Below are 17,752 nucleotides of genomic sequence, written 5' to 3'. Positions count from 1 at the left end.
CGAACGCATCTCCGAATCCCATTTTTTTAAGGAGGGCTGATGTCATTTCAAAACTTACCCCACTCTCCCCAAGTCAACGCGGTTAGTTTCTCGCTGGCTTTTGTAACGTGAAGTCATCTCTCGCTTCTGACGGAGCACTTTGGAAACATACAACAAGAGCAGAAACCACAAACAAACTTTAACTTTTCTGCAGGAAGCGAAGCGAACGGACATCTAAAGAAAAAAGCTGAGGATCGGAGCCCCTCTTTCTGCGGAAAAAGGGAGGCTTAACTTTTTTCCCCTTTTTTTTCTCCCTCTTTTCTTCGTTCACCAAAATGAATCGGAGCTTTAACAAGTCGCAACCTTTGCGACACGCTGATTGCGACGCCGTGGAAGTGAAGAGCAAGGTGGGTGGTTTTATGTAAATAAATTAAAGACTCAACGAGAGTTTGGTGTAAGAAAAAAAAAAAAGAAGAAGAAAAAATCGCACACATGGTCGTCCCGTAGCGAAGCAGGAGCTGGAGGGAGAATCTGTCTGCAACTAACACATTTCCTTCTCTTTGCAACTCTTTGATCCGAACCGGGCCAGGTTCTGGGTGTTTCTGTGTGAACTGCAGCGATTGTTTTTATTTCCGACAATACAGATTGTGTGCTGACTGATTATTATTGGCTTCAGCACACAATCTGTATTTAAAACACAGTATAGTTTGTTGTTCAGCGACAATCTTAGGAGAACGTGAAAAAAAATGTCACAATGTGGCTGCAGTAGTTACAATTTATTCTACATATATTGGGGTTGTTTTGTTGGAGGCCTAGAGTCTGGTGGCTAATTTGAATCAATTGCCATATTCATAAACCAATTAATTATAGAGTCATATTAAATTTACTTATGTTTTTGTTTCATCAAAGGGGAGCGAGGTTTCCTGTGGAAATTCCTACCGTTGTTACAGGGATTTAGAAAAATTTGACACATTTTGTTTGTACTGATAAATATTCAGTTATGCTAATTTTTAATTTTTCATTTTTTTTAAAGACAGGATTAAAACCCAAAACGGAGTTTCTCATACCTTTTAAATGATACAGAGGATTGATTTTCTTTTTTTTTTTCTTCATCTGTTTTTTTGATGTATCCAGTGTATCACAATGATGTATCCCATCGTACTAATTGAAAGTTTAGTGGAAGGAAAAAGTCCAGTCAGTAGTTTGTGGGAGATTCACAAGGCTTCTGTGCTTCAGGGGCCACCGCACACGCAAACGTAGAGGTGATCAACTCTCATCAGAATCTGTCAAGAATTGCTTCCCCCATCGTGTTTACCAAAGCCAGTGGATTACCTTCAAATGCTCTTCTTTTTATCAATCGGTGAATAACTAATCATCTTCCCAGAGTGCTGCAGCCAAGCTCAAATATAGAAAGTTGAGTGAATAACAGAAGTTGATCCGAAAGGGCGTTCAACCCACCGTGATCACCGCAGCCTGAGAAGATTGATAAGGAGCCCCTCCCCCCTCTGTCCGCCTGACGGGTCTGTGAGACGGTTGACAGACGCTCCGGTTGGGGAGCTGGCAGCAGATGGGCAAACATCCAGTCCAGGGGTCAACCATGAACACACACGGTGACCTCGGAGAGTCGCTTTCTTCTTCTGCATCGTTTGACTGTGATGCCACCAGGGGGGGATTGTTTGTGGGTGTAGCTGCCACAGAGCAGCTTCATCAGCATCATCATCCCATCGAGAGTTGACTCACCGTTGTGTTACGTCACGCGTTCTCTCCACCCTTTTCCCCCTCCGTTTGATCAGATGTAGCTCCTCACGCACAGAATTACATGACTCTCTGTCACTTTGTTTCCCTTCCAGCCTGTTTCCCGTGTGCTGAAGAGTCCAAGCTGCTCAGTTCAGCCCCTCACCTCAACTATGGTTGAGACAACAGATAAATGGCGAAAGCTATATTTAGTTCATACTGACTGACGCAAGATGGAAATTAGTGACATTCTGATATTTCTTTTTCTGCCAATTTGGATATGAAAGGGCTAAAAATTTCTTTCTTGATTCATGAATACTGCATTTAAATATTGTTTAAAAACGACTCAGTTTTGCGGCAATCAAGTTGAATTATAGGGAGAACGTTTCGGGGCATTATTGTTTAGTTTTCACATTTTCTTAATGTTCAGTAATCCATGGAGGAGCCCATCTGTAGTGCATCTGTGACCTAAACCGGATCCCCTTCCAGTTTTAGAACATGGCCAAAGTGTCTGTGGCACTATTAAAAAGAAAATGACTCATCATCTCCAGTTTGGTTTCATTCTGAATGAAGTTTAGTAGAGTTGAACAGTGTCCAACTTATTTCCTTACGTGCAAATTTAATGCCATTGTACTAAAATATGGTCTAATTTTGGTCTAAACCAGTGGTGTTCCAACTGCGGGCATTTACAACTGGTTCCTTTCAAGAGAAATTTCAACATCAACAAAATGTATATCAGAAGTCGAGTTTTAATTTGTTGAAAAAGAGAATTGCTGTGGAAACACAATGTTGTAAAGGATTCCTGAACCCCTTTCTTAAATTTATTCTATTAATAATAGGGGTTTGCTTTGTTTTAGTTTTTCTTGTTAAACAGCATCTTATTTGGTCATATGCATATTTCTAAGAACAATTTCAAAAGATCACTCCAAGTTTGTTTTGCCACTGGACTGAAACTTTGCTGGTATAACTTTGTCTTCTAACAAGAAATGAGTTTAGTTAGAAATTAACCCCAACCAGAACTGCTGTTCTTCTCTGGCCTGTTTGGAAATGCAATCCAGAACTGTTTTAAACACAGTTTAACCTGAAGAAAGGATGACATTCCTGTTACTCATCATTAATTGCAGGCAATATTAACTACAAAAAAAAAAAAAAAAAAAAAACATTAAATCTCAAAATCAAACCCTTAAAGCCAGCTGATGCTCAACATGTTTGTCCAAAAGAAAACGCAAACCTTGTGAACATCAGATAATCTTCCTCCACATTTCCAGTAGTGACGCTTGTGTGTTTCTTGCTCTGATACGTTTGTGTTCTTCTGATTGATTTTTGTGTGCTTGGCGCTTGGCAGTTCATGTTTGGTTTTCTCAAGGGAAACTGTTCCAGCGATAAGCTTATCAGGGATAACATTGGAGGTGTCTGGCTGTCTGTCAGGGAGCCTCAGCAAGGAGCTGGTTTCAGTCACCTAAAGCTCTTATCACTGTGTGTGTTGGGGGTGGAGATAAACTAGGTAGGTGGGAGTAGTGGTCAAGTTTTTTTTTTTCCCACACTACTTAAAAGCTTTGTTTTGCATACCTTTAATAATAAAAAAAACTTAATTATTTGTTATCTGCTAACTTCATAGTCGGTTATTTATTTACAGCCAATCAGTAAGTCAACCTTGACTTGCAGAGAGTTGCATGACGAAGACGAAGAAGTGAGTGTTGACCAAAGTTAGTAGTGACTTATCTTCCTTTTTCTCCTGTGTGTCAGTTAGGAGGCTTCCAGGCATGTTTGAGCTTGTTCGGCATCACTTCGTCCTGATAGGCCAGAAGGACAGGTGATGTCATGTTTGAGGTGATGTATTCTCAGTACTGGGTTTGAGTGCTTAAGCCTGTGAATAATCATGCCATGTTCAGGCTTGCTCCAGGCCTGGGGGTGGTTCTGCATGGAGCACAATGAACATGACATACCGTACCAAGAAGCCTTTCCTAACCACAAGGTTGACTGAGATCTCTGGACAATTTGCTAACTCAAGTTTAACATGTTTAAGTATTGCAGACTTAATTACAGACGAGGTTTCCCTTTCCACAAAGTTAACAACTCCGACCGAAAACCGACAGAACCTGCTGATTGGCTTCTTGTGTCATCATCCCGAGTAGCTAGGTTTATATTAGCTTAAACCCAAATGGGGCATCACATTTTCATAAAACTGACTCGCAAGTTGTGCCTGAAGTAAACCTGGCAGGAAGTTTCTCTGGCATCCCCACTTGGCTTTCTCTGAAATTAATATTCCACCTTCTAATTACAGTGGTGGGTGTAGCATATCTTCTGCCCGTCTGCAACCATGTCAGCACTTTTCCTCTCCTTCCTATTCGTCCCTGATCCCCTCTCTCTCTCTGTCTCTCTCTCTCTGCTTTTTGCCTTTGATATCAGCTCACTTGTGATGTAAGCTGATGATTAGAGTAACAAACGGCTACAAACTACCCATGTGAATCACGCAGTAGAACTGCTGCTGTTGTCTTTTGCTGTGGATTATTGAGGTGCGCTTTTATGTTTTGGTTGTATATCTGTGTGTCTGAGTCACAATTAAATTTTTTTTGTTGGTGGGTTTTTGTTTTTTTTTGCTTACTATAAATTTCAGCCTTGAGGTTATGATATTTTACTGACCTATCCAAGAAAGCCATCGCAAAAATCTGTTCTTATTGGTACACATGCATCAAATGGTGAACCAACGTCCGAGTGCAACCAGGTCAAAGTAAGAACACTCTTTAGTGTGGAAGTTGGCATTTGGGGAAGAAGACTGTCAAAGTTGGGGTCGGTGATGTAAGCAGAAGTAGAGACAGGTGCAGAGCTATTTAAAAGGATCGTCTACACCAGTGGTCCCCAACCACCGGTCCGTGGACCAATTGGTACCGGGCCGCGCAAGAATTAATTAAATCTGTCCGTTCTAAGTATTGAGTCTGGAGGAGCTTTTATTTTGAAAATCCTAAACCGGATGCTGCCGGTTACGTTAAACATAAACAACGGCATCGGTCTTGATCCTTACAACGCACACTACCCCCGGCAGTGTATTTACAAAGGGTTGACCGGTCCGCTGTACTAAAAAGGTTGGGGACCACTGGTCTAGACTATTTGTGTGCCTAACTTTTTTTTTTTTTTTTTCCTCCTAGATGCACCCAAATACTGTATTTGACCACATTGCTCTTCTACAGATTTACCTTCTTTTCTCTTTCTTTTTTTATTAGTAGACGATCTAATAAACAAAATGTGTTATTTTAAGCGGAATTACTCAAAAAAGGTCTAAAGAGTTTTTATAAGCTGAAACATAGACCTCAAAATAAATTAAATTAAAAGAAAATCTAAATTAGAAGATTTTTTTAAGAGCTAAATAGATCTGCCAGAAGCATGAATCATTAAGGGTGGAACTTTATTCCGTGTTTATTTTACTACATTTTATGTTTAATATGATTCATTGATGTGGTTTATCTAGGTATAAAAAATTTTACGGAAATTGTCGACTGCCATTTTCAGTGATTAACTCAGGAAAGTGACTTTTGTATTTCTTGTTAATTTTTCCAGCAGATAAAACTTTTTGGCGTCATGAAACAATCAGAGCCATTAGGATTTTAGTAGGACAAATTAAAACAAAGAGAGCCAATCAGAGGGAGGGTCCCCACCCTTTGCTGTCTCTGTAAACATTTGTCAGTTGTGAAACTTCAGGGAGACTTTCATTTTCACGGGGGGCTTTATTTGTTTTACCCTCAGCAACTGGTTGCACCAATGCGACCTGAGATGTTTTTTTCCAGGTGTGCTATTGAGAAATCCAGTCGCATCTGAGAACAAATTTATTGCACTTTATATCCCTAATAGCATATCTGGTTTGGTTCTTATTTCGAGATATATCTAGTGAAGTGCATTCAGGCTGCCTGATGGTGAGAGAGAGCAGGACTATAGAAGATCTAGAGTACAGTAAAGTTGCTCTGTTTTAAGGGATGATATTTAGCGTTCCTGAGGAAGTATTTGCTCAAACATTTGAGCTGCAGTAGATTGTAGAAAAAAATTGTTTAATGGGTTCTTTTTCCTTTAATTTAAAATGAATATGATCCAAAGTTTTCACACTCATTTATTTCCTCTCCTGGTTTATCTAACGTCACACAGAGTGTTTGGTTGGCTGCTAACACATTCAATGAGGCGGAACCTGTGAGCTTCACAGGTTGTTTACAAACCATTAAAGAGACAGAATAGATATTTCTGGTAGTTAATTAATCGTAAGCCCAAGTTCAGTGATGTGAAATGTCCCTTACAGAATCCTTCTGTTTTTTGTTTTTTTTGTCACTTAAATGTTAGACCATCCAATACGTTTAAATATCAAACCTGAGTAAAACTGAATGCCATGCTGAAAGGATTATTTCATTTATTAAACAAAACAAGCTGTAAAAACAACTGAGCCTTATGTGGAAAAGTAATTGCCTCTTAAACGCAATAAATGGTTCTACCACCCCTGGGGGCAACTACTGTCATCAAGTTAAGGCGGTAACTGTCACTGAGTCATTTGCTATAGAGGAAATTTGGCCGGCTTTGCTTTGCAAAGTAATTTTTCATTCAGCCACATTGATTTGATACTCAAATAGATTTATGTCTAGACATTGACTAGGCCTCTCTGAAACTGTTTTCTCCTTTTAATTTGACTTTCTTTAGAGTTTAGATATCATGAAGTTTTTCAGATTATATGTTTTTCCAGATTCCACAAGTTGGACAGTAATGAGGCCCATTTGTGCTTTAAGAAACGGAACCCAAAATATGCGGTTATCATCATAAATCATTTTTTACATTTGTATCAAAATTTATTAGGTTGAATAAACTGAGTAAATATGGTACTGTGCATGTACCTTCTGGTTTTGAGTCTGTAGCTTAGTATAAAAGCATTGTATGTGCAAAAGAAAATTATTTTCTCTTACTAAGTTATAATTATTTCTCTAACGTTGCATTTGGTATGTTGAAAAGCAAAGTTGATCTGTTTCTTCCCTGAAGGTCAATGGTTTTTGCTGCTGTGTAATGTAAATGTTTGAAAATATGCACTGGCTGTGTTAAAACTGGATTTTCAAAGTGTCATTTTTATTCATACATTGTTCACAAGCTTGCTTTGCTGTGCCTTATCCATCAACTATTTGTACCTTTTAATTTATCCAAGTGGCATCTTAGTTTTCTACTTTAGGATTAACATCTACTTTTTTATTTTTTTCGTTCTTCCTCTTACTTTAGTACGGAGCGGAGTTCCGACGGTTCTCCGTAAACCGGTTCAAGCCTGGTAAATTCGAGGAGTTCTACAAGCTCATCCTGCACATTCACCGCCTCGCGAACATAGAGGTGATGATTGGCTACGCCGACACTCATGGCGACTTCCTGCCTATTAACAACGACGAGAACTTTTCCAAGGCAGTCGACTCGGCTCATCCCCTACTCAGGGTATTCGTACAAAGACGAGGTGAGTGTACAGAAACAATTCGTCTTAAAATTTGTTGGGTAGAATCAAATATTACTGTTTTAAATATCCTGAAACTAGTTAGAATGTAAAGTAAACGTGTATTTTTATTAACTGCTTGGTCGATTGCAACTTGAGGGGGGAAAAAATATATACATTTCCTCATTCAATTAAGTTGGCCCAGAGGCCTGTTCTGTCTACTTCATGCAAGACTTTCTGTTTGTGTTCTTTGTGTCCCCTGTGCTCTTATACACCGGATCAGTCTTGGTCTGTGTCTGTCTGCCCAGCTAAGCCCTGTGCTTTATCCAGAGGAAGGCCTTGCAGGCAGATGAACACAGACACAAACGCAGGGAGAGAGATCGGTGCCTCGGCAGCCCCATAGAAATCAGGTCATTGAGCAGAGCTGGCATACCAGACATTACTGAGAGACAAAAGATCTGCATGAAAAGGGAGGCTCCTGAAGGAGCTCCCTACGTTCGTGAGCTTCTGTGTGCCTGCATGCGAGCGCGTATTTGTGCAATACCAAAACCCACAGCGTGCTGAATGGGAACCAACTCCTCTCTCCATCCCTGTTCTGTCATTGATCCCCAAGTTTGGAGAGGGTTTTGACTGCTTGCCAGAGAGCTAGCTAGCATGCAAAAGAATCCATCAGCATTCACAACTATTCATACTCTCGATCATTCTAGGAATGTTCCTCGCGGTGTTGGATAGTGTGTGGACACGTCTAGAGTATTGTTTTAATTGCGGTCCGGTGGCTAAAATTCAAAAGCTGTGCAGCAATTTTGTGAACAATAATGATGTGGATTTTCATCTCAGAATAGGTTTTAGAAACGAAAGAGGCCCAAATCAGTCTGTGTTCCTGAAAACTAAGATAGCTAAAGCTGACTAAACTCTCGTTTGTTGGTGTTAAATGCTATAAAGGATGTTTAATCCGATGATAGTTTTTATTGTCAATAACTTGTGGAAATGCTTGACGAAACCGGCATTTTGGATCTGCCAAGTCAGAAACTCAAATGTACAATCTGTCTCATGTGATCAGTGAATACAACATACCCAAGAGTTAGCAGATCATATTGATCCCCACTCTCTTCAAAATGGAAGTTGTTGATGAATCAAAAAGGCGTGAAAGGCTTAAGTTGATCCTGGTCATTTGGCTGCATTAACCATTTCTTATTTTGGAGTCGTGGTTGTTTCAGTTCCGGTTACATTTGGGTGCGAAAGCAACAATTTTCATCCCCTTGTGAATGTTTCTTCTAGCCGTCAAAGTGGCAGATTGACTCAGAGTAGACTTGAGCAAATGGCTGGAAGACTCTTGTTATATATTTTTGAACTTTCAACCTCTGTTTGTTGTATAAAACTATGTATTGGTTTATGTACATGTTTAATAAGAATAAGTAGTCCATAATCTGTAAACTAGTAGGGGTTTCTCTGGACTCTTACTCTGATAAAACTAAATGTTGGTTCCAGTTGTTCTGAGTTGCGTTCTAGATTTGTACAGTATAAAGCTACATAAGTCTTTACTGGAAAGCAGCAACGGTCCTTTAAGAAAAGGTGACCGGGAAAGTAGAGCAGAAAATGGCAAGTTTTGGTTGAAAATGACGCTCTGACCATGGTGATGTGGTTCATAAGAATGTGCCGCTGAGGCAGTCTGACCGTCCTGCCTATCTGCAGCCTTTTGTTAGCAGCCAAACAAAGAGGTGAATGTGTGGCTGTGCGAGTACCTCATTCCTCAGAGCAGATACCCTGCACCCATTGTGATGCTGGCATGAGAAAGTGAGCATGATAATGACTGTATCAGACAGTACCACCCTGTGAGTGCAGGTCATCAGTGGTGTCACCGTGTGTCTTCTGTGACCGGGGTCAGCAGACCACCCCATGTGAAAACACACATCAACACTGAGACTCGGACAGTAAAATAAATATTTATTGGGAATCCCTAGACTTTGATATGCGTTTAAAAAGAAAACACCCCTTTAAAAAGTCCACCCCATGTTTTATTTATTATGCTGAGAAACTAGATTATCGTCTCCGATTAGACTATAAATTGATTTTCAAAGACTTTACTGGATTTACAGATGAAACATGAAAAGGAAGCTAATAGCTCATTACTAAAAGCTATGTGAATTGACCTGTAACTCAGTGAGAGATGGCCTCCTCCACCCTCAGATCAGATAACTTTGTGAGTCCATGTGCATCCTTTTCCACTCCTCCTGCGTGAACAATGGCTATGACAGCATGTGCTGGTCTCTTTCATCTACCTGACACTCCCTCGCAGGCCTAGATTTCCATTGTGTGGGAAGTATCTGCTGCGCGTGCCACAGTTTTGTTAGGATGTAGTGATAATCCTGCTCCTGATGCATGTTACTCTCCCTGTGGGGTCTGATTCTTAACTGATGACCTTTACTCAGACAAACCAGATTAGAAATGTGTGGTGTATTCCTGGGAGCCTTGTAGGCTCTGTGGATAATCGCCACTTATCTTCTGAAAGAGTGAAGAGATGGAAGGAAGATTGATTGGGTGTTTTTCAGGTGAGGTCTCTCTGAAGGTTGTAGAAGCCTAAGAGGTTTTTTGCTTTTTTGGGGGGTGTGGGGGGATTGTGGTCACTACCACTAATAAGACCTCATGGGAACCTGAAATCCAACAATTGTCATGGATAGATCATCTATCAAATAAAACCAAGAACTCCTTCTTTTGTTTTGATTAATGGAGGCATGAGCTGGTTTAAAAAAAAGATAAGAATAGAGAGTTTTCCATAGAGCAACACACTTCTGCCCCACCCACACATATTGCTGCATCTCTCAGAAAATCGAACGTTTCTTTAAAAGGAACATTTTATATATTGAATACCGAATATGAATGAATTCCTAATAGCTTAAAGTTTGCTTATCTTATCATAGTATATGTTAGGCCATTTTGTTCTGTTTTGTATTTTGTATTTATAATCTTATTACCAGGAGGAGAGACTCTACACTAGGTAGGGGTGGGCGACATAGCCAAAAAAAAACTACAATTACATTACGATATATTTTTGAATTGTCTCCAGAGATATCACAGACAATATTCCACATTTTCTGCTTTTTCTTTTTTCTCTCTTGATAGCCGAATTGTAAGACGCTCTATCACTCATCGATGCTAAAGGATGCTTCAGAAAATTCTGAAGCTAAATGTTACTTTAAAGTGAAAATAACTCAAATTCAAGAGTTCTTTGCTATATTATTAGCTTTTTGATTTGTCGTACTCTTCAGTCTTTTAAGGTGAGAAAGGTCTGATTGCAACTTTCCAAACTTAACTCTATGATAATTTGGAAAAACCCTCGTTCAAATACTTGCACCAGACACGAAACGGTAAGGCTGCAGTCTGCGTTTCGTGAGGGGAAAGTTCAGCTGTTTTGCAGACAGTATAAGCAGACTGCGTATAGACTAAACTTTTTAACAAAGAGCCGAGACCCCTGTTTGCGGAAAAGGCTAAGAGTTTAAATAAACAGAGTTATTCAGCTGATCTGAGGTCGTCTCTGTTTGGCTTCATATGTAGCATTCCAAAATTTACGACTCCAACAACCCATGGATACCGACATCAGCCAAGCTAAAGAGAGACGTGGAAATGTAGCACAAGTTAAAAAAAACAAACAAAAAAAACCCCCTGAGATCTGCAGACAGATGTCGTTTTGCATGTTGAACCACATGGTTTCCCAAAGATCAAAGGAACTGTTACTTCTCTGACCTGACGCTGGCCTCCTTTGCTGTTTCCCTTTGCATTAGAAACGTGTTAACAGAAACCCAGAGTGCTGCGATGTCATTTCCTCTTGTACTGGATTCAGTTTAAAGGAAATAACGCAGGAAGACTATGACAGCCTGATGAAATGGCTTGAAAGAAAACTTCTCAGATTGTTTTTAGTGGAGTATGATGTTAGTCATCGCTTTCAGGAGTTACCTCTGTGCGTTGTGCAATGTTGACAACCCGTCCTGACTTCATTTTTTTACCAACTGACTTGGGTACCTTGGAAATGCTAACATGTAACTAACCAATTGTCTCTTTGCCAAACGTGTTCCTTTTCCTCATACCAGCACATCCATTTTGTTCTTATTAAGCTATTGTCTTGTTACTTAGCCTCAGTAATCTTTCGTTGTGGTCGTGCTTCATGTGCACAGGTGCTTCTGGTGACCTCCAGCTGTGTAGGGAAGCTCCTGCTATAATAAGATGCCAATAAAAACAAAACTGGGGGGAAAAGAATGCTTCTTAGGAACCATATTTATTTACCTTGTCATTATTTGTTTTTAATTTCTTTTCCTGGACAAAGCCTTGAAAGTGCAATTCTCTCCAAGAAGCCCATCTCGGTGATCATCTTGGTATGCATTCTGGGATTTTCTCTTTGTACGTAGCTGCTCAGACTGCTTGTCATACTTCTCGTAAGAGACCTCGGGCCTGACTCAACGATTAAGGACAAGTGGGGGACTGAGGCCGACAGTGGGGAGTCTGTTTGATGGTAAAGCGCAGACAGAAAGTGGGGAGAAGAGGAAGCAAGGATACACTGAACATATTATTACTGCTCTTTTTTTTTTTTTTTTTTTTTTTTTTTCTTCCTCTCGAGAACAGAAAGGGGAAAAATAATAGTGAAATTTGGGAATATATTTGTAAAGTTTAAACAGGTTGTTAAGTATTGGTCACTAGTAAAAATTTGCCCCTTCCAATTCCAAATAACAGTCGTCATGCAACATTAATCCCTTTAGATTATGTAATTGTCTGTGTGGTAGGGCCATTCAATAAAAACCTGTGTGGCCTTTTCTCTGGGTGTCTTTCTGCATTAAGCGTCGTAGTTCAAGTGTGATGGAAATGCCCGATCCCCGCCAGGAGCCGGACGCAGCAGCAGCCGTGTCTGGTGTGGAGAGGCCTCTCTTTGTGCCTCTGACTGCAGCAGCACAGAAAAGCAGATTGAGCGACGTCGTAAATCTCAGCAGCCGACACAAAAAGCCATGAAGGCACAAACCCCGGTCAAGTGCCGAGCATGCAGCTTGTCTGAGACGTCTTCACTGGGTTTCTGGAACTTTTTGTTTGACAGTTTCAGACGCGCATGTCGGCATGCAGCTGACACACACAGAGTCTGTTCTTTGGTCTCTGTTGCGGGGGAGGAGGGAGAAATTGGCAGTTTAATTAAACTCTTGTTGTGTTGTCAGAAGTATATTGGAGTTTATGTTTCCTAAGTCCCTGCTTTCATTTTGGTTTACGACCCCTCTTTGAACCGCTCCTTCACCCACCCCTCCTGCTCTCCCACAGTGAACTTTCCAGACATCATGGGAAAGGAGTGTCTGTCAGGAATCCCTCCTACAGTTTTAATGAGTATTTTATAGAATTTTCTCTCTTTTAAGCCTTAAGCTAAACATTACTCACTTTTTGTCTTGGAATGCTCAAGTAAAATCTTGTTTAAGGATAAAGGAACTGGTCAGAGTTCAAGGGTCAATTTCTGATCTGTGGTTCTGTACAGATTCTAACTGATTTTGATATATCTTTAAGATCTGTTATGAGATTTATATACAAGTTTAGTGTTGCAGACGTATTTTAAACTCGAAATTTGAAAACTTGGACAAAATGATTATGGATACTTTATATTTGGGATTACCCAGGTTAGGATATCTATAATTACTAGCTAAATTATTAAATATCCATTGTGTATTTTTTCTAAAAAGTCTGCGAACATTTTCAAAATCAGGATCCTGAGTGAGATTAAAACCTCAAAACCTTAAGACACTTTGTCCCGCTTTTCCATTTCCTGCTGAAAGCATCACTCTCTCTTAAAGCCCTAGAGAACTGCAGACATGTCTCTTTATGTAAAAAAAGTAAAAAATAATTTTACCTTCTTACAAATCTGTGCTTCCTCTTATTTTATTCTCCAAAAACTTCACTGAACCAAAAAAAGGTTCATTTTGAGTCTTCTTTTTCGCTCTGTAGCGGTGTCCGCACCGAAGAGTGTTGCTGTTTGTGAAACCTGGTAGCACGAGAGTATGCCGTGTTTTCTATTGTGACAAAAAAAAAACTGATTTTAATATGGATATTTCCTGAAACCCTGAAGCTTTTCATTCATGTCAAATAGGATCTCTATAAACTCCTGTGTCTGACTTACAGATGTGATTGTGTCTTTGTATTTTTGTTGTGTTGAGTGTCAGAGATCTCAGTGGTCAAGTTAAAACTGACCTGGTCTTTCCGGAGCAAACAACATCCTAAACCACCACCACCACTGCAGCCACTCCTTGAGCCTTTTAAAGAGGAAAAAACAAGATTGAAATGTTTGTCTTCCTCTCTTGCTTTTATGGCTTTAAAAAAAATTAAGAATATGTGACATGTTTATCTGATTTATTGACTAGCTGAAGAGCACATTTCTTTTGACATCTCTCTAACAGCTGTAGAAGTCATCTATAGGAAGGATTTCTTTTTTCTAGAAAATAAAATTTTTATCCTCTATGATTTATTATTTTTTTTTGTCTTTTAATGAGGGTCTATTACCATAAAAAGAAATCCAAAAGCAGCATATTAAGAAGCTGATCTGTCTTTATTTTTTTATTATAGTGAAAATCTTTAATACTCCCTGACTGGTGTGTGTAGAAACAAACAAATAAAATAAAAAAAAAATCCTTTTCTTCCCAAAGTTCCCAGATGTTACCATTCTAATACTCTCAAAGTGAGGTATGCATTGCTAATACTGTTTTAAATGAAGCACATCCTCATGTTTTTGGATCATGATTAATGAGCTGTTTTTGAATACCTTGTATTTGAGGTTTCAGCAAACAACTTTTTTTTATATGAATAAATCGTTACTCATAAATGACAGACGGCAATTTCCAGGACAGAGACACTGAGATGGACTGGATATGGGAAAACCGAGAAAAATTCCCCGGCTACATTTTTGGCAGAGGCATAAGAAAAGGGAAGAAAAGGGGTGAACGTTTAGGGTTATGGAGAGTGGGGAGTTAGCATGCCAGGTGGGCGTTTAGTGGGTTTTCGAGGGCGGAGTCGTTGGTTTGTGCAGAGACGGCTCGCTGTGAGACTGCTCACTGCAGTTCCTCCTTAATTACAGCTCTGCTGGATGACAAGACAAGGCCAGGCATGCTCTGTATGTGTGCGCAACGGTAGAAAACTCGCACTAATCCCCGCTTTAAAAAGTTACAAACACACAAGTGTACGCTTGAGCAAAAGATTAGTTTCCTCTGATGAAATCCCAGCTCACCTAATTTTAATCAAAACATGCAAATTGGCTTTGAATGTGTGCAAGTGGGGGATTGCTGCAGTTATCTGATGATCCAGTGCAGTTTCCTGTTCATTTTCGACAGCGTCTCATGAGGGTTGTCTTGCTTCAGATGAAGTAAACTTCCTAACATTTCTCATTCATTTTACATACTTCAAATGGACAACTTTTCTTTGAGGTTATACAAAAATCTATTTAATCCCCCGAGGAATTTGACTACATCCACTTAGTCTGGCTTAGGAGAGACATCACGCAGCTTTTGTGCATCAGAGTTCAGCGAGCACAACATGAACCTTGAGCCTTTTGTAAAGAGTTATTTTCAGAGTCCATAATTACAAAGGAGGGGCCGACTCCGATCCTCGACGCTCACCGCAGGCGAGCTCGGCTTCAGAGCCACCCGGCTCATGATGAGAGGTGCACAGCTGGTAGCAAAGGAAATATTTAGGTGATAAACGGGATAATTTCTTCTTATTATTGTTTAGGTATTTGAAAAATTGTGAATTATAATAAGAGGACACTTTCCTCTTTGTATCATCACAGCAGGAATGTGATATAAATATGGGAAACATGCATGCAAGTATGACCCAGCTTGTGCCAATCAGAATATCTGCATCAAGGTTACGTGTATGCCTATCAGTTTCTTTATCTCTTTTATATTTACTTAATGATATTTAGTTTGTCAACCCTTGTTTAACCAGTCAGAAGTGGTTTGTTTGTTTTTTTTTTAAAAAAGATACAGTTAATTTATTAAACGTTGTTGTTGTTTTCTATTTGAAATAGTTTGAGTCTGTCTTGCGAAGAGGGAGTTGACTGTTTCTTCAGGGTTGTTTACCTTTCCGGGATCCCTGGTGAAATGGGAACTAATTTGCTGTTGAGGAAAAAATGGTGGAAAAAGTAGACTTAAAAAAAAAAAAAAACACACATTGCCAGGTTTTAGCTGGACTTAAAGCAGCACTTGGGCACAAAATCTCAAGAGGTAAATTTCTTAAATGCGTTTTCAGAAAAGAAAAATGCATATGAAGTGGAAAAATAAGTTTTTACTTGCTTTCCTGTTGAATTTATGACCATTTAGTTTAAGCCATTTTACTGTTTAAAGATTAACTTACTTCCTTGTCTACGTTGTTGGACGTGTATCGACATGCTTCTTAAATGTCCTAAACTTTTTTTCTTGTTTTTGTTTTTGTTTTTTTTTTTAAGATAACCGGCTTCAGACTGCAACCTTATCTGCAGAAACAGTACTGTGGATGATTCTCCAGTCTTTCCTTATTGCTTTAGCGTTTCCTGACGCGTCCGACTTTCTTCTGATTTCAAGTTGCTCTGCGGGCGCTTTGTTTAGTAATCGCAACTTTTGAAGGAATCCTCAAGAATTTTACTGGGAGACACGGAAGATGTATCCTGGGGCACTTATTTCCGTAAAATGGATCCGTCAACACCTAGAAAGCTGCTGCTTCTAAACATAAAGCTCAGGGGACCCGCTGAGTCACAGAATATCCAGAGGGGGTGTTCAGGTGATCTTCAGAAAGCAAATTAAATTTCAAAATTTTTAATGCAAAAAGCAGTTAAAGTAGTATCATCTGTTAACCAAAGTAAGTGAGAGCAGGTTCCAGGTATTGAGGTAGAACAAAGTTTTTATCTGTTTCTATAAGAAAAGGGCTAAAACTTTCCTTCATACCATTGCTGCAAGTGGCTGGAATTTCTTCCAGCTCAATACAGACTAATAATTTGATTTGTCAAATCTCATGTTCTCATTTTACTACTTACTGAAGAATGTATCTTAAGAAGCTGGTCTAAGATAGTACTTGATCATCTTTAAATTAAATTTGAAATTTAATTGTATGCCAACCCGGCGTACAATTCTCTTTAACACTTCATACTTTAAATTTAATGCATCATTCAGACATTTATTGCTGTTAAGTTATCTGCTTCTGAAGTGACTCAGATGCCTGACAAAAGCAGACAGCCACACCGTGAGAAGAAGCTGCCCCCCGTCACACACACACACACACACACACGCACCCTTTTCCAAACAGCCAGGCCACGAGTTGGCGGTTGAATCAGGCCAACTCAGCAGTTCAGGATGGGAGAGGAAGGAAAAGAATGGAGGAGGGGAGGAACGAGCCCTGACTCTTGTCCTGATATGAATTGCAGCCTGAAACAATGGACACTGACAGCTCATGTGGAAACACTCCCACAGACACTTTTTGTTGACATGGTGTGTGTGTGCGTGTGTGCGTGTGTGTTTGCGAAAGAGTGAGAGACAGAAGACAAAGTTCTCTCCAAAGACCAGCAGAAGTCATCCACAAATGGAGTCGGTAGAGCGAAGAAGGAGCAGGAAGAAACAAGGATGTGTGTCATCGTGCACAGGAAGCATTGGGTTATGATGTTGGTATCTAACGGAGGGAGTCGGTGTTTCAGGTGCTAGGCGAAAAGAGCGAGTGATCTGTCCAAGCTTGCAAAAGATTTTGCCCATGCAAACACTAGACAGCTGTGGTGCGCTCATGCCAGAGTGTCTGGAAAGGCTTTTCATTGTTTGTCGATTGAGACTGCAGCTCCACAGGTCTTTACATAGATTCCTAAAAGAAACATTTAATGGTACTAAACTGCAAAGTATATTACTTTTTTTAATAACTTGACCTTTCTTCATCATTTAACCAATTCTGTATTTTGACTCCAGAAACAACAAATTCACTTCTATGCAGATGATACCATATTCTTTTGTATGTATCCTTTCTAGCATGTCGCTAAAATTAAATGCATAAAATAGCAAGTTGTAGTGAAGGGAAAAAAAAACTTTATAAACTCCCATTTTCCCTGTGCATTTATTCCATACAAAGCAAAAGTAAATATCTAGAAAGCTGTTGGAATATGTCAGGTTTGCTACAGTCCAGGGCTGCACAGTGGGGCAGTTGGTAGAGTTGTTGCCTTGCAGCAAGAAGGTCCTGGGTTCGATTCCCGGCCCAGGGTCTTTCTGCATGGAGTTTGCATGTTCTCCCTGTGCATGCGTGGGTTCTCTCCGGGTTCTCCAGCTTCCTCCCACAGTCCAAAAACATGACTGTCAGGTTAATTGGTCTCTCTAAATTCTCCATAGGTGTGAGTGTGAATGGCTGTTTGTCCTGTGTGTCTTTGTGTTGCCCTGTGACAGACTGGCGACCTGTCCAGGGTGAACCCCGCCTCTCGCCCGGAACGTAGCTGGGGATAGACTCCAGCAACCCTCCTGACCCCATTAGGGACAAGGCTGAACAGAAAATGGATGGATTGATTGATGGATGGATGCTACAATCCAGACTTTTTGTCTGTTTAGAGTCACCAAATCGAGATTTGGAAACCTTGTCCAAGTCAAGTGTGAC

At 40.0% G+C, this 17,752-nt stretch overlaps 1 protein-coding gene across 1 annotated transcript in view; it reads left to right on the top strand.

The window, feature by feature from the left end:
• Positions 1–17,752, top strand: part of pard6gb (par-6 family cell polarity regulator gamma b) — a 32,844-nt gene continuing 15,092 nt past the window's right edge. The window contains exons 1-2 of the mRNA XM_044139458.1: positions 1–386; positions 6,952–7,174. Coding sequence (XP_043995393.1) covers positions 315–386; positions 6,952–7,174 — 295 coding nt within the window. The 5' untranslated portion in view covers positions 1–314. The remainder of the gene's footprint in view (positions 387–6,951; positions 7,175–17,752) is intronic.

The sequence above is a fragment of the Gambusia affinis genome, linkage group LG14 (assembly GCF_019740435.1).
Source record: "Gambusia affinis linkage group LG14, SWU_Gaff_1.0, whole genome shotgun sequence".
Classification (NCBI taxonomy): Eukaryota; Metazoa; Chordata; class Actinopteri; order Cyprinodontiformes; family Poeciliidae; genus Gambusia; species Gambusia affinis.
This window is presented reverse-complemented; position numbering and strand designations above follow the sequence as displayed.